The sequence below is a fragment of the Polyodon spathula genome, chromosome 39 (assembly GCF_017654505.1).
Source record: "Polyodon spathula isolate WHYD16114869_AA chromosome 39, ASM1765450v1, whole genome shotgun sequence".
Lineage (NCBI taxonomy): Eukaryota > Metazoa > Chordata > Actinopteri > Acipenseriformes > Polyodontidae > Polyodon > Polyodon spathula.
This window is the reverse complement of record NC_054572.1, coordinates 581,680-609,407: the sequence shown is the minus strand read 5'-3', so window position 1 is coordinate 609,407 and position 27,728 is coordinate 581,680. Positions and strand designations below refer to the sequence as shown.

The 27,728-nt window shown below is 41.9% G+C and overlaps 1 protein-coding gene across 1 annotated transcript; it reads right to left on the bottom strand.

The window, feature by feature from the left end:
• Window positions 1–1,020: 1,020 nt before the first annotated feature.
• Window positions 1,021–27,728, bottom strand: LOC121304782 (leucine-rich repeat neuronal protein 2-like). Its single transcript, XM_041236177.1, has 2 exons — window positions 27,465–27,728; window positions 1,021–3,778 (listed from the first exon to the last, which is right to left on the bottom strand). The coding sequence occupies exon 2, from the start codon at window positions 3,312–3,314 to the stop codon at window positions 1,179–1,181; it is 2,136 nt and encodes a 711-aa protein (XP_041092111.1). The 5' UTR covers window positions 3,315–3,778; window positions 27,465–27,728; the 3' UTR covers window positions 1,021–1,178.

Genomic DNA, 27,728 nt, shown 5'->3' with positions numbered 1-27,728 from the left:
TGCGGATCCAGGTTGATCGTCTGTTCATCTCTGGTTTAACCGAGCACTAACTCTTGATTGGCTATTGGATCTCTTTGTATGTTTGTGATTGGTTGTGATGCAGCAGTCCTCCCAGCAGTAGCTCTCTGATTGGTTGGAGAAACCTTTTTGGGGCTGCTTCTTGGATCTGGTTCCATCCTTCCCTCTGTTTTTTGGCAATGGTAGACTACCTCCACGCCCAAGGGTGTTATTTACAGAACAAGCACAATATCTGAAGAGTAGAGTGAATTGGGGAAAACAACATAACAATAATATTATCTAGTGTTGACATTTAATCTTATCCCTTATCCCTGTAAATAAACTCCAGATCACATCACAAGAGATCACTATCTGTAACCAGTCAATGTTCTTCAATAGAAAGACATTTAGACCCAATGTGATGTACAATACAAGAAACCAGTATGGTGGGAAATGTTTTTGGCTACTGTATTACGTTGTGCAGTATATATTGGGGAATGCTCTGTTATCATCACGGTTTTTATAGTCATGGTTGGTAATAGACGAACTGAAGATAATTTAGTCTCTTAGCATGAGGAGTTACACTCAGTATTATGAACTTTTCAAATGTCATTTTAAGTGGCAATGTATAGTAAATGGAGCATAGATGGGACTTCTGGGAACTCACTGTGTGGCAATTGTCTGCATCATTGACTGGGAAATCTCCAGCCGCTGTGGGTGTGTGTGTGTTGAATATCTTCACTAAGCAGTATGCTGTAAGGAATCTGATTATCTTTATACTCTAGTCACTGCCCTGACAGTACCCAATCCAGGTGAGGCATAGGATTGAGAGGATCCACTCAAACTACATCACAGCACTGATGATACTTGGCAAGTGTGGGCATAGTGCTAAGAGAATCCAATTGCTGCAGCACTAACACAACTTGAAACATGTCTCCTTTTAGCCTACATACTTACTTAATTCTATATATTAAAAAAAATGTCTTGAGTAATATATCCCCCCCCCCCCCCCCCCCCCCCCCCCCCCCCCCCAACATCTCATTTAAAAACTAAACAACATATTGTCTTCCTTTTAAAACACTGTACTGGTAAAATGTTCCTTTTGCTGTTTCTAATGCAAAGCTACAGCCGTCTCGTATAGACCATTGTTGGTGTAGCATCACAGCTGCGGTCTGTCCAACTCAGCACGACTGTGGCTGAATGTTCTGAACATTGTCAACACTGCCGCAGTCTTTATCCGAGCTCTGCGTCTGAGACTGCTGCATGTCCAGATGGCACTCTCCTGCTGTGGGCACTGGGGGGCAGACGCTTGGCTTCTCTGATTGTTCCTGCCCTGGGCAGTCCTCTTCTTTCAGACTGGAAGAGGGCCCTCCTTGGCAAGCTTTGACTGCCAGCAGCAGGAGCAAAGCAGAGGTCGCAAGTAGAGCTGCAGGGGTCAGGTCTGGAGATACAGCAGTTGCTGTGGCTTCTTTAGTCCTGAGATGAAGACAGGAGGTATCGTCTGGACCAAGGTGCAGGCACACTCTGTACTGGGTGTTGGGTTTCAGGTGTGTCAGGTTAAAGCCTCGAGTTCCCGCTAGCAGTCGAGCACTGTGTTGGTCTTCAGCACTTCTGTTATCCAACCAGGAGAGCCATGCTGATGGGACGTTTTGCCTAGATGGCCAGCTAACCAGAGCATATCGTGTTGAGACTTCCCGTGCCTGCAGAATTATGCTATTACCGCCTCTCTCTTTACTACTTATAAAAGACTTCCCGACCCCAATAACTTTCACAGCAACACTGCGGGTGTCGGCCCCAACCAAATTCTGTGCCACACAAGTGTAAAGACCTGCCTCTTCTAGGGTAACTCCAAAGACCTCCAGAGTACCCTCCGATCCAACCTTGTACTGTCCATAACTTTCAGATGGGGAAAGTCTTTGGCCTGTGGGAGAGACCCAGTAGATGCTGGGTTCTGGTTCTGCTAAGGCCCGACAGTGTAGAGACAGGTTCTCTCCAAGCCTGACCCGTGCATGAGAAGGAAAAGTTCCTGGGGCAATTAAAGGCAAGCAGCTGTTGGCCATCTCTCTAAAAGAGACTTCCTTCACCCTTCTTGTCTTGAGCTCTGGCGGTTCCGAGCAGAACGTGGATTGAGGCTCAATGAAGCGGACAGACCTATCATCTTCAGCACCCACCCAACGGATCAGACAGTCGCAACGGATCGGGTTGGTGTGCAGACTGATCTCTTGGAGACCAGGTAAGGAACGTATGGTCTGTCTGTGTAGAGCGCTCAAGGCATTGTTATTAAGCATCAGACTCTCCATGCTGGATAGGCGCTGGAAAGCCTGTGGGTGGACGTAAGATAGTCGTGGATTGTTGGTGATCTCCAGTTTGGTTAGCTCAGGCAGATTCTCTAGGGCTGACTGCTCTATGGAAACTAACTCCTCCATGTTGTTCAGTCCTAGCTCCTTCAGATGAAGCATATCCCTGAAGTCTCCAGGCAGAACCAGCTGGATTGGGTTCTTGTTCAGGTCCAGGAACTTCAACCCAGGTACCTTCTGCAGGGCCTCTTTGGGTACTTTGGTTAGACGGTTATCATAGAATGAAACACTCTCTAAACTGGTTAATCCTTCTAATGCCCACTCCGAGAGCTCTCTCAGGCCCATGCCAGCCAGGACCAGGCTGCGTAAGGACCCCAGTGGCTTGAAATTTTGGTCTTGGATGACTTCCACAGGGTTGCCTCCGATCATCAGGACCTCCAGATGAGGTAAGGCATGGAACCAGCGGCAGTCGACAGCGCGAAGGCGGTTGGAGTTAAGATGAAGTCGAAGAAGGTTGTCCAAGCCGGTGAAAGCCCCAGGGGAGATGTTCCTCAGCTGGTTGTGATTGAGATACAGCTCCTGCAAGCCTGGGAAACCTGAGAAGGCAGCCTCTGGGAGGTGCCGGAACTGGTTCTCTTCCAGATGCAGACTGAGGAGTCCAGCCATTCCAGCAATGCGTAGGTCTCGTGCGCTGGTGAAGCTGTTCTGAGAAAGATCGAGTTCGGTCAAGTTTGCTAGCCCCTGGAGCTCTGTTTGGTCGAGGGAGCTGATCAGATTGCTCTGCAGCCGAAGAGTTTGGGTCTCGGTGGGCAGGGAATCGGGCAAGCGAGAGAGCAGGAGGTCATTGCAGTCCACGGTGGGGGCTTCTTTATAAACCGAGCGAGGAGAATACCATGGCTTGATCTGGCACACACATTGCCGAGGACAAGGGACCTTCCAGGGCACAGACTGGATGACCAGAGCGCTGATGACTCCTAGGAGCAGGTGGACTTGCAGAAGTCTCATTGCAATATATTTCATTTTTAATGGTATTTTTTTTTTATTGTTTAATTTTTCTTGCCCTATCAGAAGCCACTACCTTTAAACAAAAAAAAAACACTACCTTCTAGGTATTTGTAGTATGGTTTAGGATGTTGCTATAATATATATTTTGCTTTTCTTTGTTGCAGTTCTGATGGTTCTTTGTTCACTTTCTGTTTTCTATTGTTTTTTTTTTTATCCCCTTGACATTCATTAACATAAATGATACGAGTAACATATAGGGGAACCTTCCGTGGTCTTGTCTCAATGATTCTAGTGGTCTTCTTTTGTGATGTGACGAGGTTTGTAAAAAGTTTCCAGACTGTTCCTATTTCTATGGAAATCCAACAGAGTAACCCAGTGTGTCACGCACACGCCTTCCTGCAGCTTGCGCGCTCTCTCTCCGTTTTTACATCCTGGAGTCGGCAAGACAGAAGACGAGGCGACCTTCACTCACAGCACATCTTAAAAGGAAGAGACAGAAAAGATTTGGTTAAAATTTGGCAAGTAAGGATTTTCTAAGCATTTGAGGCATGTGGTGACAAAACTGAATGCAAACCGTTGACAGCGCCAGTACTTAAAATGAAACAGTACTTGAAACAATATTTTAGAGCTCATGAAATGTTGAATAAACACAACTGTGTCTTTTGGTACATTGGAGCATAACCCTATTAACCTCTCCCATTGCACCATGCTGATCCCTGAGAAATAAAGAAGATTCCTTATTGATCTTAACATCCTATGTTACATCTTAACTGTAGCTGACCACACTCCGGTGTACTAAATCTAGACATGATTCAGAAAGCTATATTTCATGTAGGTCACAGGGGAGCATTAAAAAGTCACCAGGATGTGATTGAAAGAATTAACAAAAGTGAAACCAAACAAGATGACAACATTTGTCGTCTTCGTCCGTACTTTAAATCGCTACACTTCCACTGGTTGCTGAAGGGCTAGGTGACTCAGTAGCTTTATAACAAAGCCTTTTAATTCAGAAGTCCTGATTTGGAATCTGGTTTAGGTCGCCAAGTCTCAATTTGAGCCTTTCTGGACAGTAGTTAGTCTACATTACAGTACCAAACCCAGTTGGATATAACTGTAAGAACATAACAACAGAACATTTACAAACAAGGGGAGGACGTTCAGCCCATCTGTGCTCGTCCGATTCCTAGTAGCTGATTGATCTCAAAACTTTGTCAAGTTTGGCTTTAGCAGGATCCCAGTGATTTAGCATCAACAACATGACTAGGTAACCCATTCCTGGAAAACCGTGTTTCATGTTTTTGTTTTGTTAGAAATATATTCAAGGACATCAAAGTTAAGCCTCCACAAGTTTGTCCAAGCTGTAGCAAATGATTTGAGAAAAGTAGCTGTAGTGTTGTGGAACTAATTCCATGCAATAAAGACAGCTCTGCAAATGATTACCAGACCAGATAACGCATGATCAACCAAGAAACTCTCCCATGACTGCAGACAAAAATATGACAATTTTTTTTTTTTTTTTTTTTTTTTTTTTTTTTTTAAATAAGATTAGAAATTCGAATTTGAATTTGAATTGATGCCAAGAATATGTAGTTTGGATGGAATCTGTGAAGTTGAGTGAAACATAATTATCCCGTTAGTAATAACAATCATTAATCATCATGACCCCCCTTTCCTATTTAAGACCTTCACAAGAGCATGTCTAATAATTTACAAGTGGAGCTTATCTGTTGTTGTTCATTTGTTACACGAATAGATACACTGAGCAGACTTACTGAACAGTTTTACTTGCTGTTGCATGTGGACATAATATTGTCAATAAGCTAGGGTTAAGTGATTGAATGCACCTTTTAAATGTAGGGTAAAATGCAAACTGTCTGCATGTATAAAATCTAGATGTGTATATATATATAAATAAACAGACAGGTTGAGAAGCACACTAGATGTTAAATCTACACATTTATATATAGAGTTGCCAAATTTCAATGTATAATTCAACATGCAGAGATGGAATATATAGATAGATAGAAATATAATGTGTTTTCCTATTCGTTGAACCCCTTTGCATTTTGTATAGCAAAACCTACCTGCTGTGAGTATAATGGATGTTCAGTTCTCACCTCGTAGACTCTTATCACAAATGACAACCGATTTTAAATATTGACAGGCTGAATATGCTTGAAATTGTTTCCCTTGCCGTCGGAGGTGAAAACTCTGCTTCCAGCCTCATTTACAAAGTGTCATATTTCCACCTGATTTCTGACATCCATCAAACAGTTCCCAGTCAGCCTACACGATTCTATTGTAATAACCCCACCAGCCTATAAGAGGTTCCCTGGAATCATTTCACGAGCTGTTAGGATGAGACGCGGAGGTGTTATGAGCAGCTTTAAACGCAAAGTGGCTAGAAATGTATCGCCAGGAGCTGTGCTTGGCGTGTTAAATAATATATTTCCCACCCAGTGCCCACAGATCTCGGTCTCCTGCTGTTCTTTATGGCTGGATAGACAGGGAAGTGCTCTTCAAGAACGGGTTCTCACTGTTCTGTTAAAGAATTTTTGTCCCATGCATTATTTCTCACTCGGTTGCAAATGCACGTTGAACAGTACTGGAGAGCTGAGAAAGGAGAGTCCAGACCAGTGCACATTATTAAAGTGGCAGACAGAAGAACACAGTACACTGCTGTGGCTTGCAGACACAAACCCACCTACCCCTGCAGTGATGTAAAGACACCTGCCTGCCAATGTCTGAATACTTCTGCGTGTTATGTTTTTAACAAACATTGCTTAATTAATTTGTCAATTGTGGAGCAGCTAGACGTTCAATTAAAGCCCAATTAGAGCTGAGAAGCCGAGCGAGGCATCTTCACTTGAATGGTGATGGATTCTCTCTCTCTCTTTTTTTTTTCTCTCCTCCCACTGAGGTCACCGGATCCCATTTAGAATTCCTCCCCATGCCTCTGTCCCTAATGAAATGTGTTCGTTATAGCTCTTTACTTGCAGATTACATAAAACACACAGATAAAATGGATAGTTTTAAATGTCTCTTGGGTCATCAGGGCATTTAGGAAAGAAAAAGAAAGGGGAAAGGGCCAGCTGTGTGCACTGTTACTGCCTATAGTCTTGTTTATACAAAACAACCAATGCTTGCTTGTCTGTTATTGTTAATTATTTCATCCGGCTTTATTCCATTAATCAGTTATACAGTTATTATTGAACGAAGTAATAAACACATCATTATGCAGGCTTTTAGGTTAAAAATATGCCGTGATAAATGTTTCATGGGAGTTGGGAATCGACTTGCTATTTATATTTTATGAGCCATGTCACAGCAGGTTATGAAATGCATGGGGTTTTGAGGTCCTGTGGGTGAAGTGCTGCGAAATACTTCAATTACCATGGCCAGCGTTGAACCGCATTCACCACCCCCTGAGCTTTCAGATGAGAGTCCAGTAATTGCTGTAGTAAACCCCTTCACCCTTGCACCCCCGAGCTGTGCTTCGTTCTTGGTCAGCCAGCATCTTCATGTCTAGAAGCTGAAGCTGAGGCTATGTTGAGCCTCTGTATGTGTGTGTGAACAGGTGACTAACTACTAACTGCTAGCTTTCTTACTTAACACTTATGGTGTGTCTATAATTCAAATGTACTTGCATATAAAAGGGCATAGGTTTTGCTATCCCATTTAAATGAAGTAGTAATTAAGTGTGACACAGTTGGATGGATTGACAAGCCCTATATCTAAAATTCATGATGAATAAGCACACTTTAACAATATCACCAATATAAGTAGTGACGGTTTCTTGAAATGATGCTTGCATTATATGAATTCAATAGGAACTGTGCTGGTTTTGACCCAGCTGTATTTGAATTACTGACCCTGCTACCCAAATATGGTCACAACTTTTTATTAAGGTTTTTTTTTTTATAGTAATGTATTTACAAACGCTAACACTTTACATGAAGTGCCTCTAATTACTGTGTATTTACATAGTAAATACATGTGTGCTTAAACATAATGTTATCATGCATATTTACAATGTAATGTGTAAATCTTTTTGCACAATATATGTAAGTACACAATTGTATCAGGAAAGGATTGGGGTTATATTATGCAAAAATGTTTACAAAAGTAGGTTGTAATTGCATAATAATGTGTAATCACAGATGTATTTATTAAATACTGTGTAAATACACAATAATTAAGCCACTTAATGTAAAGCGTTGCCAAATGTGATTTGCGTCGTGTTTTGTGGCGGGATTGAATCCTATATCTTAAATTACAGTCTGAATCCTGCATCTTCCACAAACACATTGCAAAAACAATAGTAACGAGGGAATAAGACCCATGTGCATGCAAATCACCTGGAATTAGAAAAGCATTTTAGAAACTTGGCATTTCATAACCTTAGCAAGTTTTTACCGAGCTACCCGCAGTTGCAGAGAGGTTAGAAGGGTTCTTAGTACATTCCTGAAACGCATTCATTGGTGTGGCCGAATACTGTCTATCTAGAACCAACCAACAACACTAACGGTTGAATCACAGTCACTTTGTTCAAGAAATTACATGAAGGGGTGACAGACTTAAATACAGTAAGAGAAACAAACAACGATCCACCTTTCTCTGGTCAATATGTCACAGTGTCTGTTCAGATCTACATTCATGAAACCAGATGAGACAAATTAGCGATTGATCGGCATCCGTTCAAGGAAAGGAAAATTCCTTCTTTTAATTGGCCGAGGTGGAAAAGGAACCTTTCGTTTAAAATCTATAGTAATGATTACGACTTTGACACAGAGTATTGACAAGGTACGCCATTCACAGATATAAATACAGTGTGCATTAGCTGTGCGCTCTCAACAATGCTAATTATCTTTCAAGAAGCATTGGGATGCCCCCTTCTCACAATAGTAGAGTTGCAAAGACTGGTACGGACACATTAAAAACCCATAAAGAACAGTTGAAACAATAATAAACAGGTGCTGTATGGCATGCATACTGTTGAAATAAGGGAAAGCTCTATCCCAGTGCTAAGTCTGAAGAGTGATTGTGCAGTTTCTGAAGCTTCTGCTATTTCACTATGCTTTATTATACATAACAATGTAAAAACATGGTAATAACTAGCTGAGTACCAATGGTCCTTGTTCTTATAAGGTACTGATGGAATAAGTGTGCAATTATGTGGAAGTGATCTGTGTGATGCTGTCACAAGTAAATTCCCATGCAATTAGACAGCAGTTGCAGTGTGAAAGCAAGAGAGCATGTGGTAATTACACACTTATTACACGCTCCTTCCTGCTCTGCAGTGTGACATGCTACTTGTGTGGTTTTAATTTTGCTTATACCACACTTAGCAAAGCCAGCATACAACTTCTATTAAATCAAACTTAATTCGCTGCAGACCGTGGCTAAAGGGTGTTACTCCACTTATAGGCTTAAGCGATGCAGGGCAGCTTGTAATGAACAAGATATGTGAAGAGCTAGTTCTGCATCATGCCATTGACCAGTATATGGTGCAATGGCATCTCAGGGGGCTTTTACACTACTGTCTACTGTCTCTATTGTGAAATCCAGTGCTTTAAGTTTAGTTATGAGCATGATTTAAAGAGGTTGCTAGCTAGATGCTATTTATTGTATCGGTATACGTGTCTATTAACGCTAAGCTAATTTGTTGGTAGACAGACTGCAGCTGCCATTTAACTGCTAATTGACTGAAGACGTGTAGAAATAATGAAGGGCTGGGCTGCAATTTCACAACAGGTTTAATAGTTCCTGAATTTCAATAGGGAGCCCCTTTTATGACCAGCCCCAAACACACACTCTCAATACACTCAGTAGCAGCCCTCTGATAAGCTTATTAAGCAACAGAAAATAATAGTGCTGCTGTGGGTTTTCTTTTTTGTTTTTATTCAATGATCTTTTATGCATGATTTAGAAATTAACATTATTAATCATTCACAAAAAAATGTGTGTTATTATTGCGCTATGTACTATTAACTATGCTAATATATATATATATAGTATATCTGAATTAGACTCTGCTATGCTCTGTCTGTATCTTCTCATTTATTCTGCGTTTGTGTGATCTTATGTTGGTGCTGTAACTAATGAAATCTGATAAATAGCATGATGCATGTAGAGGACAAGCAAATTATAAGAAATGATTTATATTACTGAGCAACTTAATATAAGTAATGTAGAGACCTCTAGAGTAACTCAATTAATATGTGATTTGAAATCCCCAGTAGTTCCAGGTTATATTAACAAACTACTAATTGCATGCTACAGTATAGCAGTCATTTCTCATTCCTCTGCTGATGCTTTGTGGCGAGCTGGTGCTTAGCAATATTAAAATACAGCAAGACAAGCAGGGCCTTCCAAACAGGGTGCAGCACATTAGAATCCAGGGAAAATCACTACAGAGGTCCTGATTTTTACATGAGGAAGACCAAGGTAGCATGCGACCTTGCTTTAAGATTTTCAAAACACCACAGAAGAGCAAATGGCAGTTGAACTTAGTCTAGTTAATATGTAGCATGAACTGAGGTTTCTTGATGTGAGTTTGGAGAAATGATTCCTCTTGTACATATTAAGTTAGAATTTAGTGCATTTAAAATTTATATACATAGAATTTAAAATGTGGTATAAATCTGAGATAGTCATGCCGGGGGCATTAGTTAATCTGACATGAAGTGACTTCTGCATAAATCAGCATGGTGCAGAATTTTGTTGTATTGGATTTCATAGAGCAAAGTCTGTAAGAGCATTTTCAGATGGTCCCTTGAGCAGTCAATAAGCAGGAACAGTGACAACATGTGACAACACAAGGATTCCACAGGGATCCTAGATCGTAACACCAGGTTTAGACAGTCCCCCAGGGAAAGTATGTTCAGACTGGCTCTTGTTTTTGTCAACGCTAATGATTTGCTAAATCGGGAGCAGTTTGTATTCAAGATGAGCGAGGCTGCTGAAATGATCGCCTCAAATCATCATCCTCACACGGATTCATTGTTACCACTATAGTGACTGCAGGCTAGGCGCTGTTAACCCTTTCAACCCATATCACAAACGGTGGAGTAAATTGGTGGAAACAGAACTGCAAAGTGGTTTACCAGCAAGAGAAAAATTCAGTAGCATTTAAATAAGCTCTGGCCTGAATTAAACTCTGCCAGATGCTATTCTTTATAATGGCTATAGTGTTGCCCTAATCTTCATTTAGGTCTCTCTTGCCAGTACTATAGCAGTTTTTGTTTTTTCTTCTTTTTTTTTTAATGGGGTCAAGCTTTGCACTGATGCATGAACTTATTTTTGTGCACTTTCTTTTTTCGAATGTCCTTGCAATAAAAGGTAGAATGGCTTCTAATGGCATAGAAACTGAAATTCTATTCAGGATAATGCTTCGGTAATGTGCCCTCTGGTCTGTGTTTGGATCGAACAAAGACTTCTGGGGAAAGGGAGGGTTTTTCACTGCTTTGACATCGTGAGTGATTTCAAGTGAGCTGGTGTCTGAGACAGGATGCCGCGATTCCAGAACCACTGCTGGTGGGGTGAAGGGGCAGTTTCCATTATCAGCCCATCATAGCTAAGCTGATTACAGGGCTTACTAGGATTAAAGGGAATGAAAAAGCAAACCTGATTATCTGCACAAAAAAAGAGTTTCGGGATGAATTTGGGATACAAGACATGTGATGTTCATTTAAACCCTCATGGAGATTTGCGTTTGATCACCTCAATCTGTCTAAAACTCACCTTCTTCCTTCTCTTTCTCCCTGTTTAATCGTGCGTGGGATACATCTGCAGTACTGTTTGATTCAGCCCACGTTTTTGCGTGTGTGTAATTGTGTGTGTTATTGTTTACCGCCCATGCTGGGAGGATAGAAGGGAATGAGCACGCCCACAAAGTGATTCGAGCAAGCTTGAGGAACGCACGTCTTTGTTTTTGCAAGGCGCTGAAGATAGTAAATCGTTATTATTTAATGTTTCTTGATAAGAACTTGAGACGCTCCGATTGCATATTCAATGAAAACACCTGTTTGTACCGTGTACGTCACAGGTTAGTTATTAGATGAAGCGTTTCCAATATCGACACTTGCGATATTTGTGTACCTCTGTTATATCAGTGAGGACATTTTTTTCACCAACAAAGTGAGGACAGAAACTCTTTTCTTTTCTCTTTCCAAAAAATATATGCATTAACTAAGTACCTTTTGTGTATTTTATAGAGGTTAAGAGGCATTAGTTATACTATAACAGCTGTCGATGCAGTGACCTTATTAAGAGTTAACGCATGTTTGTGTGTGTGCAGCTCTCCTCTCCTCCTTTGTAATCACCATTGCTGTCAATAGAAGTGTGGGTGGGTGCATCCCTCTCTCCTCTCGCCCTGCTCAGTGTGTGTGTATGCATCCCTCTCTCCTCTCGCCCTGCTCTCAGTGTGTGTGGGTGGGTGCAGCCCTCTCTCCTCTCGCCCTGCTCTCAGTGTGTGTGGGTGGGTGCATCCCTCTCTCCTCTCACCCTGCTCTCAGTGTGTGTGGGTGGGTGCAGCCCTCTCTCCTCTCGCCCTGCTCAGTGTGTGTGTATGCATCCCTCTGTCCTCTCGCCCTGCTCTCAGTGTGTGTGGGTGGGTGCAGCCCTCTCTCCTCTCGCCCTGCTCTCAGTGTGTGGGTGGGTGCAGCCATCTCTCCTCTCGCCCTGCTCTCAGTGTGTGTGGGTGGGTGCAGCCCTCTTTCCTCTTGCCCTGCTCTCAGTGTGTGGGTGGGTGCAGCCCTCTCTCCTCTTGCCCTGCTCTCAGTGTGTGGGTGGGTGCAGCCCTGCTCTCAGTGTGTATGCTTGTGCTCTTTAAGCTCCTGAGCGCGGAGGCTGATGGATGACTGCAGGCTCTGCCGGTGCCCTCTGCAGTAAACACTCGCTTTTCCCCGGCACCAGCTGCTTTCGATCTCATTAAACAGACAGTCTCCAGCATAGACATCTTCTGCAGAGACAAGTAAAGCTGGGATAGAGACCACCTGTTTCAGACCAGTTACCATCTGAACAGATTCAGGCAGTAGCACTTTACATTCATTTAAACCACACTTGGTGCCAAGCCTGCTCCATTGCACAGTTCTGAACAGATACAAATAACATTTGTAACTCAGTTGTTGATGCCTCTTTAGTGCCCATGAGTTCAAATTAAAAATAGGAGTTGAGGCCACTGATTAACTGCATTCTGGCTCCCAAGAAGTTTAGGGCATTGAAACTCACTCGGCACAGGAGGATGACCGATTATAGCACAACCTACTGGATACAATGTGAACGTGGCAGCAATGGCATGCCTTCTAATGTATTTATTAAAAGCAGACGTTCTCTGCCACTCATTCCAAGAGATGCAGAGAGACGGAGGATGTGAGGTGTGTGTGAGGCCAGATTTTATATTTCAGTAAACAGAATTAGTTAACGCCCACCAGCAGCAATGCCTCTCTCTCCCAAATCCAGCCTTCAAGCCTTACAGAACCACATGTTTTTTTTATTTATTTTATTACTATTAAAAGTAAATGAGCTACGTACCTGTGCTTCCTCTAATAATACCGCAGAGACACCATAAGGCTGGAGCAAGCCCAGGTCATTCCTATTCTGAACAATAATGCTTCTAGAAAATGGCTTGGCACATTTCTGTAGTTTTTTTTTAATTCTTACCAACTGTTCCTGAGATCCAGTCAGGATCTCAACGTAAAATCACACACAGACGCTAAATAGCAAGTGACCCTGCAATGCCTTTTTCTTTTTAACAAAATAGGATGGTTCTTTTTATAACATTCAGCGGTCATTGAAACGCCAGCCACCTGCTTCTTTTATTAGGGGGACAGAGTATTGATCTGTGTGAACTTGATGGATCACCAGGCCCCTCCAATATGCTGACACTAAACCTGCTTCTTGCGCTCAATCTGAACCAGGAAACGTAAGGCTCTGGCGATGGAGTTTAACTCTGATTAAATAATACCGCCTGTTGGCTATAGCAGATTGCAATCCGATCGAGAATTTCCCTGCAACAAACCATTTACTGCCTCCTACCAATCTTTCAGCTCTAGCCACGAGCAAGCTCTGTCTCAGCATAGTCTTTCAGCTCAAAGTACAAATCCATCCTGCCTCCTCCCAGTCTCTCACCTCTCGCATCTAACCATTACACCTCACTGTCTCCTCCCCATCCTCCTGCAGAGATTAGAAAAGGCATTTTACAAAATTTGTCAAAACCTGTATTACTCCTCATTCCCATGCCTTTGACTTGAGCTGCCCACGTGGAATTCGAGAGCATGGCATGTATTGTTTTGCACGGGAAGCTTTGCTAATGACTTAGTATAAAGCTATACAGCTGATGCCTAGATGCTTATATTCCACATATATTGGTTTTCCACATGGATGAGGAAGAAGGGAGCAGCAAGAGTAAAGTGGGGAGGTAGTGAAAAACACAGGTCTGTCAAGAAGCCGGAGAAGCCCTTGCAGAGATATGAATACATCTGGCTGATGTCTTGGTGGGTTTGTGTTATATGTGTTTGCTGAGGCTTCACAGATCTGAGGCTTTCTTATGAGAACCCCCTGCCTAACAGAGCCCCTAGACATCCTGCAGACAATGGTGGCTACTCTTGATAGGGTATTTAACAGAGCTAGATAATAAGACATGGCATGGTGGCACTAAACCAACTTAGCACCCATTGGTGCTAATTATCTTTTAATTAAAGCAATCCTCATCATCCCTACAGCCAAACAATTATGGTACTGCAGTTGGGTGTGGGGTATCTCCCACTCCCTCGAAAGTTCTCTTTTTTCTTTCTCCCTCTCTCCTCCTGAAGGCAGGAACTGACACGATGGGTCTTTTTCTCAGCCTCTCTTTTACACCCTCCCACTCGCTGAGCTAAATTAATAAATCAATAAATAAGATGCTGCTTCTGACTATTTTTAACTCCCAATGTTACAAAACAGTCAAGGGGTTGCTGCCAATTTTGAGAACAGTATTGCATAAACTGCTCTTGGACACTAAACAAATGACAACATTTGTTCTATGAAATTCTGAAATTAAGACTTGTATTCTGGTAGGCTGTAAGTTAGTTCTGGATTGAGGACTAGTGACTGACTGACTGACTGGCAAGTTTTGCAAGGGTCCTTGACTTGATGCATAGTGGTTTATCCAGATGAAGTAATTATGGCATCCTTCAGTACATCCTTGAGTACACTGCTTGGAAAAATGGCAGGTGATGAACTAATTGAAACCGTGAAATCACAAGCAATTGCTTACATCCATGCCTTCCTCAACAGGAGATGGGAACATATTTTCATATGTAACACCTCCTTAGACAAGTGTGGGCAGTCCAATAAGTATTTGTCATCTAACTACGCTAATTTTAATTAGAGGCAAGAGAATCCTCAAAAATGATGAACAATAACGCCAAAGGGTGTGCCAACACAAGTTACTTTATTTGGATTAATAGGCCACCCCGCCCCCGACTCCCCCCAGACCAGACCAGACACACATGAGAGAGAAACAAGAAGATTTAATGTGTGTGGTACATGGTGACAGTGGTCTTGGGTCCTCCTTCAATCTAAACAAATGGATCATAATCCGTTATTCTAAAACATATCTCCAATTAAATTCGAGAGTGGTGTAGTCGGACAATAACTGACCAGTTTACACATATAGATATTGTGATGTAAGAAAAGAAGCTCCCACTGTAACTGCTGTTCCCTTGCCTTGTCATGCATAGATCACTGAGACTGTTTATTTCTATTGCATACAATAAGTGAAACAAAGACATCAGTCAAACAGGAATGGGGAGCGAAAGTTATGACTCCCTAGAGCCAAGAAACCGATTACAACATTCGGCATTAACAAAGTGCATAAGACGTTACCACATGACGTACTGCTTCTTAAAAGCTTTGTCTCTAATTAAAAGGTCCAGTCAGTGTGTCTCTCACTCACTTGTTGAGAAGTCCTGTACTGTCCTGTTCTGTCCATTCCCTTCAGCCACCTGCTGATCGATCTCTCTCTCTCTCTCTCTCTCTTTCTCTCCTGATTTCTGCACAGCCGTCGTTAGGGGGAAGGGGACTCCAGTATTATTTTAATGCTGTCAGTATTAGGATTCATGAAAGGTTATAATACATCACTGCAGATGATTTTCTCACCTCCAGTTTAATAACAAAGGGTGGAGAAATCAGACTCAATTATGCATTAACAACATGCTAATAATTGGAGTGTTTAAGCGCTTATTATGATACTCATAAGTATCATACTTATAACTTCTTTGTTGTTCTCCGAGTTGCTGCTGCAGTGACATTGTAGATTCTATAACAAGTTACTGTATGAGATACTGTTTTAGAAGACTGATTTTATTAAGTAAACATGTATTTGAATGTTTTTGATATTAAAAGTAGAATTAAATAAACAATTCAATTAAAAAAACGTCAAAATCTACCAAGATTTCCCGTTATACAGTATTACAATCCACGGTGAAGGAGAGCTGAGACTGGAGTGTTTAGACTGGTGCTCATTATTTAAGTGCTGGGAAGCCAGGCATGGAGAGTTTCACAATATTAAAGTGCAGGGTGATGACTGATTGCTGTAATGACTTGAGAATAGACTGCATTGTACAGGGCTAGAGACAGAAGGGTTAATTCAATATAATCTTCTGATTGTTCTTGCACAGGAAGTGTTGAAGATAAATTAGTAACGTTACTTCAGCAGCCCGGTAAATAACCTCAGCGTACCGTACATCGCTTCGATCTGCCTCCTGACGGATCACTGAGGAAGCAGAGGCAGCAGCCTGCATTAATTAAACAGCATGTGTGGCATGCTGACCCTTCATCCCCAGGACCAGGGTATACTGAACGCTGCAAGAGGCCAGCGTTTTACAGACCTCTTATAAATGCAGCAGCACACCACAGTAAAGCACAGCAAAGTGCAGTAAGGTGTAAACAATTCAGTCACAGAGAAGCATGGTAAACCACGATGATAATGCAAAGTGAATGGCACATAGCAAAATGAATGTGTTACCTGCTGATATATGCTGTTCTTCAATTCAAACTCTAATACAAGGGATGACAAAAAGAAGCCTGGCATAGAAACTGAAGAGATGGGATAAACAAATTGTTTCTCTAATAGCCCTTCTATGGTTCAATGCAATCGACCCATTGCTTTGATACTGTGGTAAAAAAACAGCCTTGACTTGGTCCCCAGGATATAGCACTCCTGAACACTACAGTTTCTTTCAAGGAAAATCAATCTCACCAACATGGGTCTCCAGGGTATCAAATAAATCAGTGAGGAAGCACTTTAAATATCCATTGAGACCCTAAAAACATAGAAGCCAACCAATGTCAATACTCCAGCAGCCAATGAGGGCACTCCCAGTCCCTCAGCTCTAACTACAAGATCACACTGCCTCCCAGTCCCTCAGCTCTAACTACAAGATCACAGTGCTTCCCAGTCCTTAAGCTCTAACTACAAGATCACGCTGCCTCCCAGTCCCTCAGCTCTAACTACAAGATCACAGTGCCTCCCAGTCCCTCAGCTCTAACTACAAGATCACACTGCCTCCCAGTCCCTCAGCTCTAACTACAAGATCACACTGCCTCCCAGTCCCTCAGCTCTAACTACAAGATCACACTGCCTCCCAGTCCCTCAGCTCTAACTACAAGATCACACTGCCTCCCAGTCCCTCAGCTCTAACTACAAGATCACACTGCCTCCCAGTCCCTCAGCTCTAACCACTAGATCACACTGCCTCCCAGTCCCTCAGCTCTAACTACAAGATCACACTGCCTCCCAGTCCCTCAGCTCTAACTACAAGATCACACTGCCTCCCAGTCCCTCAGCTCTAACTACAAGATCACACTGCCTCCCAGTCCCTCAGCTCTAACTACAAGATCACACTGCCTCCCAGTCCCTCAGCTCTAACTACAAGATCACACTGCCTCCCAGTCCCTCAGCTCTAACTACAAGATCACACTGCCTCCCAGTCCCTCAGCTCTAACTACAAGATCACAGTGCTTCCCAGTCCCTCAGCTCTAACTACAAGATCACAGTGCCTCCCAGTCACTCAGCTCTAACTACAAGATCACACTGCCTCCCAGTCCCTCAGCTCTAACTACAAGATCACAGTGCTTCCCAGTCCCTCAGCTCTAACTACAAGATCACAGTGCTTCCCAGTCCTTAAGCTCTAACTACAAGATCACACTGCTTCCCAGTCCTTAAGCTCTAACTACAAGATCACACTGCCTCCCAGTCCCTCAGCTCTAACTACAAGATCACAGTGCCTCCCAGTCCTTAAGCTCGAACTACAAGATCACATTGCCTCCCAGTTCCTCAGCTCTAACCACCAGGTCATGCTTGGTCCCTGCAAGTTTCTCAGCACAAAGCACATAGTCTCCTGCTTCCCAGTCCCAAACCTCCACAAAAAGTGGTGTTGTTGCTGTTAGTGCAGTAAGCATTTACAAAACCCAGTGACTGCTGCTCACAAATAATGTATGGCCTAATCTTGACTTAAAAAAGAGAAGGGAGAATTTCTGGATGTTGAGCTGTGCTATTAATCACACCCTGGTTACCAGAGCAGGGAGTACGGAGCAGGACAGTATTTGACAGCTCAAATTGGTAGTTTAATGCAGTAATTGTCCTGCTATTGTCAAGGGCTGGGCCTTTGGAGACAAAGCCAGGATAGCTAGCCAGAGATTAGTGCAGAACATGCTCTCCATACAGAGCTGAACAGATACGCAGCCTGAAGCCATCTGGGGTGCTGTACTTCATCACATGCTTGGGCAACATCACAAGATCCTGATGGCAAACGTGTATCAGCCCCCACATTTTGTCCTGGGACACCCCAGCTGGGCTAATTTTGAGAGAGTGGGGCAGTTGATGGGATCCTGAAAGTTAAATAAAAGTACAGAACAGTACAGCAAATTTAGAGCAGTAATGTAAATCCGTACTTGAACCATTACATTAAATTCAGTATAGCAGGGGGAAGTGGGGAACTACTGGGGATCTGAGAGCCAATAAATTCCTCTGCACAGAAAATGCAGTGTTGTATTAGGCTGTCTTTAATCTACGAGTTCCCATGAAGGTTGAGTGTGTGTGAGAGTGCCACCGTTAGACTAGATGCAGCTTTTCATCCCCTTTACTTGGCGAGAGAATATTTTTTATGATGAGAATCAGCTGATGGTAGCATAATTAAGGCGTCCCCATCAATCTTGCCATATAAAAGTGCCACTGCCTGTGTTTGAAATGCAATGGGATGTAGAATATATATGAGTGTTTATCCACCCTTTAACAATGCACACAGCCTCCTTCCAGCAGCAGGCTGCTTCTTAGCAATGCCAGTGGAGGTTTATAACTGGAAGGTACTGAGTTCACATTCACCATGTTCCTAATGAAGAATAGCTGGGATTCTGGGACCATTTTTCATTTTCATGGTCTGAATAAAAAGCAACGTTTCTTTATGTTTTCAAAAGCTACCCTGTTTGAACAATGGACACTGTGTTGTGTAAATTCGAGAGTTCAGTGCCACAGCATTTAATAACAGCCAATAATTTCCAATAATTTCAAGTTACTGGTTACTTATGCCAAGAAGTTTTTTTTTTGTTTTGCTTTTGTTGTATTGAGTTGTTGTCTTGTAGTCCAACACACGCCACAGGCTTTTTAAATAAATATAACATTTATATTAACATTTGACTTCATAAAGCAGAAAAATCCAAACTCTAAAAGGCTTTATTTTTGTATTAATTGATGTTTGTTTTTTTGTTTTAAGCAGATACTTTTAAATTTAGCAGCTGTACAAATATGTCCTTGTGTTTGCTTTAATAGCTATACCTACGTCTAGGTACAGTAGCTCATTGAGGACATGAGGAAAGAAAAAAAACCTTGTGACCTCGACATAACGGTTGGAAATGTCGGGTTCTTGAGATAATTCAGCCCCTGTTCTTGACATAACTCATTTCTGTTTTTGTTTTTCCTTTAAGGGATTAGTCAGATGAAATTTCAAAAAATCTCTCAGTGCTGTAGTAACATGAAATGCTATGTATGGAAACCTACTCCAGCTGTGACAAAAGCACTTTTGGGATAGTTTTTGTTCTTTTTTTCCCCTAAAGAACACTCGTAATGCTTTTAATACGAGACTCCTACTGTTCCAGTGCTACGAGTGACTGGTTTTGCTGTGTGATTTCGTACAGTACAATATGCTGCTCGCCAGACAAACACTGGCTGTAACTTTAATGACATCACCTCTTAGATTTAACTCTGCTTGACATTTATGGGTCACACTTTAACGAGAGGCCTGCGGTTTGGCAGCATGGGACTGAAGGTTACCATGGAGGGGAGAGACATTCTGCACTCAAATTACCTGCCTCTATGTCAGACTCCAGAGAGTTGCAGTGAGAAATTTATCACAGCTCCCTACAGGGTTCAAAGTTATTTAAGACTAGCTCTTAAACTACAGGACACTTGGTTTTATCTTCAGCAGAGGGACTGGGGGGTTAGCGGTGTGGCGTAGTGTTTGGAGCTGTGGAACTGGGAGGCAAGCATTACAGTATAGTGGTTAGAGCCTAGTGACTAAGAGGTAGGCACTGCAATATTGTGGTTTAACCTGAGGGGCATGCAAGTGGGCAGGTTTAAATGATCATGTGTTTCCTATAAAGCAGACTGCTCCTTGTAAAACTAAAGCACACCCCCACTCATTTATAGAGGCTATAGAAGGCTACGCCTTGATGGGTTATTTTGCATACAGACGTCCAGAATGATGTTCTCACCTCCAGTAAATTAACCTGGATGCAGCCAGAACCCCAATTCAAAGACCCAAACAGAAAAGGAGTGAATAAGCTGGCAGTTTATTTATCACTGTGCCGTCATTCCCTGCACAGTGAGTGGCTGAAGGAACGAGATGTGCTGCAGTAAAACTACGTTTCTCAGCTGCAGTCATTTGTCTCTCCGAGTACAAGACTATTAGAGGGATGACAAAACTCCCACGTCTGGCCAGGGTGAAACCAATCTCCTGCTTGTGATTTAGCACCAGGGAGGCTGATCTCTCTGCTTCTTAAACCTCCACCTCCACCCAGCCCACTCAGGGCACTTGAGTTCGACTGCAGCTGGAACCACTACAACAATGGACGTAGATTAATACTTTCATATATATCTTATAAAGTTTTTTGGGGGGGGGGACGTAGGTCTGTGGCAATGCAAGCTTCCCCACACTAGCACAGTCTCTCCTATGTTTGAAACTCATCCTGGAGATATCCCCCTTTCTGTTAAGGGTTGAGAGAATATGTTCACGGCTCAGTCATTGGCCTCTTGTTATGATACTGTCCATTGAGGGATTATCATCTAAACAAGATTGAACCCATAGTCAAGCCCAGGGCCTCCAGAGGTGAAAAGCTAGTGCCCTAACCGACTAAGCCACTTAGCTCCTATTTGTATCTGTTGCATTACATTAACATTGATATGCATGTCAAAGCAGTTTAAAGAAATCCACTGGGCAAAGACTATAATGTGTCTCTATAATGTGTCTCAAAACTGTCTCGAAAGAGTTGGTTTTAACCTGAACCACTCTCCATCTGTCCTGGTTTCAGTTTTTGAAAGAGTGCCAACCCCTCCCCCCCTCTTCTGTCTCTGTCTATCCATCTGGCTATCACAGGGGACCTTTTTGTTCAAATGAACAAAACATGATGTGGTTTCAAGAGCAAGTGGCCTTAGCGCCAAACATGACAGCAAATTACAATTTTAACTTTGGTATTTTTAAATGAATTTAGCACTTAACCACGCAGCGGAATTTGGAAAAGAAAACCAAAAAAAAAAAGAACCAGGCAGGTAGTTAGCATTCCTCAGTAAAGAATGTACCTGTAAGACAGTTTTGCAGGGTTGGGCATGATGAAGTCTCAATATTGGGGCAGCATTCCTTAGAGCTGCTCTGCACTTTACAGTCAATATAAATGTAATTCAAAGAAAGCTATTCCTCTATTAAGGATCCAGATACAGCATGGCTCCCAAGCCACCGATCCCTGACCCCTGTTCTATCAGATACTCGCCTCTCTGTCAGGCTTGCTGTCTATCAGTGTGCTGTATTTGACAGTGATCTGTCTGCTGCTGTGTCTCTAAGTCTATCAATCTGAAGACTCCCTTCTCCTGGTCTTCCAGTTTGTCTCTATAATCATTGCGTTTATCATTCATTGTTAGAGGTCTGTAGCCAGCGAAGCAGCACTGCTGTCAATTCTTATTTCCACTAATCCTTCCATTCGGTCAGCACTCTTTAAAGAAAAAAATCTATCCAATTCGTTCTATAGAGCTATCTGTAAGAAATGATAGGCACCTATATGAATAATAAGTGTTGTTAAGGGTTGACACCCCTGCTGGTTTAGCAATAAACACTTCATTTTGTTTTTGATTCATTGCTGTAGTTCTGTTTTGCAAGCTCCCTCTCCGATGTGATAGACATCCCAGACTGTCTTAGCCAATTGGGTATCAAGTAAAGCAGTTCTTATCCTGCAGGAGACGCCCTCTAAACTAATCTAAGCTTTGGAATCTTGAAACTGACTTCACTGTAGAATCGAGAAAGTCGTTTGCAGTTTATAGTAGCTCTGATACCCATAAGGTTTTATTTTTGGATTGGGATAGGCAATTGCCATTTCCTTCAAAGATTTTGAGGTCATCAGTGCGTTGGTTGATTGAGCACATGAAGCCATGGTAAAAGGGTCTCTGTGAATGGTGCAGCAGGGCAGAGGCTGGGCGTGAACTGGCGACTACGCACACAGCAAGCAAGCGTCTTAACCGCTATGCAAAAGAGGCAGGCTCGTCTGCATTCACACTCTGTTCTGTTCTGACTTTCCCGTTACATTGTCTTCTAGTCGTGTCAGTCTTAAAGGAAAGCAATGCAGAAGTATAAATTACTGCTACATTACTATACATGCCTTCCATGAATCAAAGCCAGGAAACCTGGCCTCTGGGATTTGCCGGCTGTTTATAGAAACAGTCTGATCAGACGGGCAATCTGTACTTGTATCAAAACAGTGATTGCTGCTGCATTAGAAGACTGCACCATTGCATTAGATTTTGACAAATGTGCGTCTTAAGAGTTTTTTCTTTTATTTCAGATAGGACACCCTCTCTAAATTCAATTGCAAATCCAGAACCACGGTTGAAAAATAATAACACAACAATAACAGCAAACAAATAAAGGAATACAAGTTTGGTCTGCCTTGATAGTGGTGTGCATGTTGCTTGAGAGTAAAAAATAGCAAGCCTGGCATTTGTTCAGTATGGAATGCTGCAGTTCAAGGGGGAGGGGGATAATCATTTCAGATAAATTCATTAAATAAGAGAAGGTCATGAGGCCTCCTGCATTAGTAAATGCAAAAAAAAAAAGAAAAAGCTTGGCCAACAGCAAAGTGCTGTGCGTAATCATCATGGATTCATGGATTACGCTGGAATTAAGCATTTGAACGGACTTAAAGGTGACATGAATGTGAGGTATGGCACTCTGGGGTTGCTTTAAATGTTCCCCATTTTACACACAAACACACACACACACACACACACACACACACACACACACACACACACACACACAAACTCAGTGCATTCTACCTAATTGCATGAGTGAACATTTTGCTAGCCTGATAAATGTGGAAAGATTGATCTGAAGATTGCACATTCCTGTTAATTGCATAGAAGTGTAAAGAAAATGAGCATGATAATTATCATTAATCCACTGAGAAAGTGTGTGCGTGTGTGTGTGTGTGTGATACTATGATCATTTCTCTTTCTCCATGTAGTTTGGATTTTTTTCCCTCTATCGTACTGGTTTGCACTGGGAGCTGTGTCATTCATACTATATACCCCAACATGGGGCAACTTGTTTTGAAGTTCTTTTGATCAAACCTGCCCCCTTCCATCATGTGTTCTCCTTCCACTCTGGCAGGAGCCAAGTCTGCAGTGACGGCAGTCACTTATTATTTCCGATGCTAATTAAAAGCAGCGCCCCTTTAAGGGAAATAATGAACTTCTCTGCAGGATGCTCGCTGACAGCCTGCAATCGCAGCTAATCAGGAACACAGTCGCACAGTGCCCCCCACTGCCTGCCAGCCTGCCAATCTCCTAATCAGACCCTCGGAGATACCCAGGTGAGCGTTACAGAGCGAGCAGCAGCACCTCAAACTCAGGGCCCACGCACCTGTCATGTTTACAACTGCTCTGAATAGCTTTTGACACAATCTTGCAGCTCTTTGCACTGTGTGTATCTGTTGTTTAGCTTGGTAGTGCTAGCTTGTAAAAGTCTTAGGATTTCTGAAAACAGATTTGGAAAAAGCTAAAGCCATTCTGTATTTAGATCAATCCTACATTGTTGCTTTGGTTACTATTACAAACATAAAGGTTGAGTCAAATATTAATATTCAAAAAGATGTTCCTGACATACCCAGTCTCAAAACTGTGTCTGACATCACAGTAAACTGAAACAATGTAGACTCACACATTCTATAAATACATATATATATATATATATATATATATATATATATATATATATATATATATAGAGAGAGAGAGAGAGAGAGAGAGAGAGAGAGAGAGAGAGAGAGAGAGAGAGAGAGAGAGAGAGAGAGAGAGAGAGAGAGAGAGTATGCTTGCAGTGAGAGAGATGAGGACAGGGAAAAATCAGATGCCTGCTTTATGCAGCCCTGATATTTGGCTGCTGGCCTTCAGAAGGAGAGTAATCAGATGATTGAATCTACTAACCTGATTTTACTGGATACTAACCAGTAATTATCCAGCAGGAGCCTGCTCTGAAATACAGTTAGATAGCATTAGCATGCCCGGATATATAATACCTCCCAAACTGGAGAGAGCAGCTTGCTCTAGTAATTGAGGGTCTCATAGCTATCTGACCCTTCTGCAGGCAAAGCAGATTTATTCTACAGGTCAGATGTCTGCAAATTGACATATAGTATATATCAGACAATATACAGCTGTGGCTAAAAGTTTTGCATCACCTAGAATTTTAGGATTGAGAAATAATAAAAAAACAAACCAAAAAAAATCTGTATGAACATAATGTAATAATTTATTTAACATCATGGAATCAAAGAGACTACTGTATGAACATAATGAAAACCTTAATTTATTTAACATCATGGAATCAAAGAGACTACTAAATGATGTAGTGAAAACCTTAATCCATAACACTAGTACAGTATTGCATGTTAGATTTTGAAATGTCACAATTTTTTTAAATCATTTTTTCGTTAACTACAGAGCAATATGTAGTTCAATATGGTAACATTATTCAGCAGGTTTCATTCGACTGTATGAAGCAAAATGTATTAATTCTATAGGGTGATGCAAAGCTTTTGGCATAGTTGTACAGTGCCTCCTCAATCTTTATCTGCCTCAAACATAAGAACATAGTGCAATATTGAGAGATCTAAACACAGGATTTAATGCGGGTAGAGAATACAGCTCTGATCAAACGCTATAAACGTCAACGTACGGCAATCGCTTAAGACCATCATATTGAACATGTTTTCATTGTGACCTGCCAATCATCGTTCCACTTGCATGATTTACTCATTCTAAAGTGGCTACGATACCCATTTTAGTATGTAAATATGTATACGGTTTATTTTAGCTCTGCAGATGGATTCCCTAGTGGTACAGCATATAATGGAGGTCACTTTGAGGGATGCTAACCTCATTTACAATCATTCTTGTTGCATTAAAAGGGAGATTTCCAAAGATATCCAACATTATGCAACAGAGATGCAGCATATAAGAACTACAGTGGTTAGCTGTAAATTAGTAAGTAAAATTGATAGAAATGAGAGAAGATATAACAGATTTTGAAAGGAGCAACCAATTCTTCAAGTAATGGAAAACATCCCATAACTCAACTACATGACGATAACAAGACAGGTACCACCAACAAATGTGAAAATAAAACAATACCAATTTGTACAGTGGTGGAGCAATTTTGAAATTGTGTTCATTGCAAAAGGGATGGACTTGTGATGCTTGTAATGCTGTTTTCTGATCATTTGCTTTCACGGTTTTGTTTTTTGCAGTTCCACAGCTTCGTTTCCCTCTGCCTTGACTTAGGAAATAGCAACATTTCAAAGTGCCGCTGGCTGTTAGGTTTTGGCACTTTTAATGTTGATAAAAATCTTGTTGAAGAAATGCCTTCATGGATTTTTTTCATGAATGGGTATTTTAATAAAGAATTTAATGAATGTTCTGCCTCTGGTCTGATATGCCCGTACCTGGTAAGTAAACCTCAATAGAATACCAATCACTGATCAGAAGGTTTCACAATGCCAAGATTAGCACTAATCTACCTTGAATTATCTTCCGGTAGTCAGCACAGATCGGGGTCTGTGAATCCACCTTCTGGACAATAAACATATTATGTCATTTTAATCATTTGGCTTGAGTTCAATCACCAGACCTTGGGCATGCACATCAATTCTGAAATCTTCAAACATCAGGATTAGCACATACAGTATGACTTGAGCTGGGCACGCATTGGGAGAAGTTTTTGATTTGAATAACCACGATTTGTGACGATCCCAATAGATACATACTTTTTCTGGTGCCAGCAATGTCACAGTAAGTGTTTGTAAAACATCTACTACCCAATAACAGTACGGTAAATCCAATACAAATAACAGAAATTACAGTCAAGCACGGAACTCTGGCTTACTTGAGGTCTGTCCAATTACCCTGTAACCTTGCACAGGGAGGTATATCAGTCTAATTGACGACCTGCATCACTGAGAGCAATAGTAATGGTGATTAATCCTCTGACTAGATGCATGAATCGCTGACAGTGGCTTCATCTGATCATTGCCCTGACTGATCTCCTGCTGCACTGGAATCCTCTTCGATCCAGTGCAGTGTTTGAAGGCTCATGCAGTATGGATGTTTTTTTTAATGGTATTTCATGAGGGGGGTACTGAATGTGGCATGCAAGGTTAATGAACTGGCTTTTCAGCTCTGCAGCTCGTATGAGTTTTCCATTGGTGGACAGTATTCTGTCTGTGTTTTACAAAACCACTACACATAGTTTGGAACAATCTTGAGGATCTCAGGAGTCAGGCTTTCTATATGTGCCAGTTTGAGCACAATCTGCACACACACAGATATGCGACACAGTTACGCACACTCATTTGCGTTCAACCCATACACAGATAGAGTACATATATACATGCTTTGTAGTCTTGCACATACATATATACTTTAAGGGTTTGGGAATATTTGGCTGACTGGGGATTCCTCATGTTTAATAGTATCACTCGCAAATGTTTTTTTTTTTTTTTTTTTACCACGTATGATTCAATGTTTCACTGCTCCGTGCTGGCAGGGACCACCGTCGATTTTGTGTGTGCAAAAAATGGTAAGGGGGAATGAGAGTGAGAACAAGTTGATGTGCTTTTGCCAGTTGAACCAATTAGACAAATAAAAACACACACACACACACACACACACACACACACACACACACACACACACACGGTTCACTCGTGATGCATGCACACATAAAGAACACCTACACACATGCAGTATGCACGCACACATAGAACACACATGATCGTGGACACCCACACACTTTTGCACAAGCATAGAGCACCAGGCTCTGTGCTGTATTATGTATGTGCATTCATAAGCCTTAGATAAATAGATCCAGCCCCTTTCCTAATGCGCTGTGCTTCCCATCACTGAGTTAAGGAAAGCAGGCTGGCAACCTGAGCCAAAGCCAGCAACAGGAGAACTGTTCTGTGCTCTCTGTATATTTATATATGCATATTTACTGTATGGATATGGAAAATACAACATCATACATGTACTGCACACAGTCCAGCTGATACTGACACCAATCTTACAAAGGCAACAGACTTAAGAAAAATAATCGTTACATAATTACATGACCAAACCAATATTGCAATATCCCAAAACGCCATGGTCTTGTCTGCACTATCCTCTCAGATGAAGCATTAGCATTATTCTCTAGCCAGTCACAACAAAATCTGTCTAAGACTTGGGCAGAGATGACAATCCCGAGGCATGTCTGAAATCTATTCATCAATTTTGTGTTGGATATTGACTGGCCAGCAGCTCTTCTGTACACATATAGCTTATGAGACCCCACACCATCATTTATACCAATTAATAAATGAACTTACTATGTGAGGAGGCAGGGTGCTACAGCATCTTTGGGTTCCTCTTTCCCTCTCTCTGTATCTATCACTTCTTTCTTGTTCTTCTCCTGCTCTGCTCTCCAGTGCATCAGTACATCTTCCAGGTTTGCTAGAGACCAAGAAAAAAAAAAAATCCTTTTTTCTAGAAGCTGTGTAGGCGAACGATTGATGGTAGATCTTGTTGCCTCAGTCCCTCACTCTCTCTCTCTCTCTCTCTCTCTCTCTCTCTCTCTCTCTCTCTCTCTCTGC

Bases quoted from the DNA above. Each gene is read 5' to 3' on its own strand.
- LOC121304782 (XM_041236177.1), bottom strand. From the start codon at position 3,314: ATGAAATATATTGCAATGAGACTTCTGCAAGTCCACCTGCTCCTAGGA.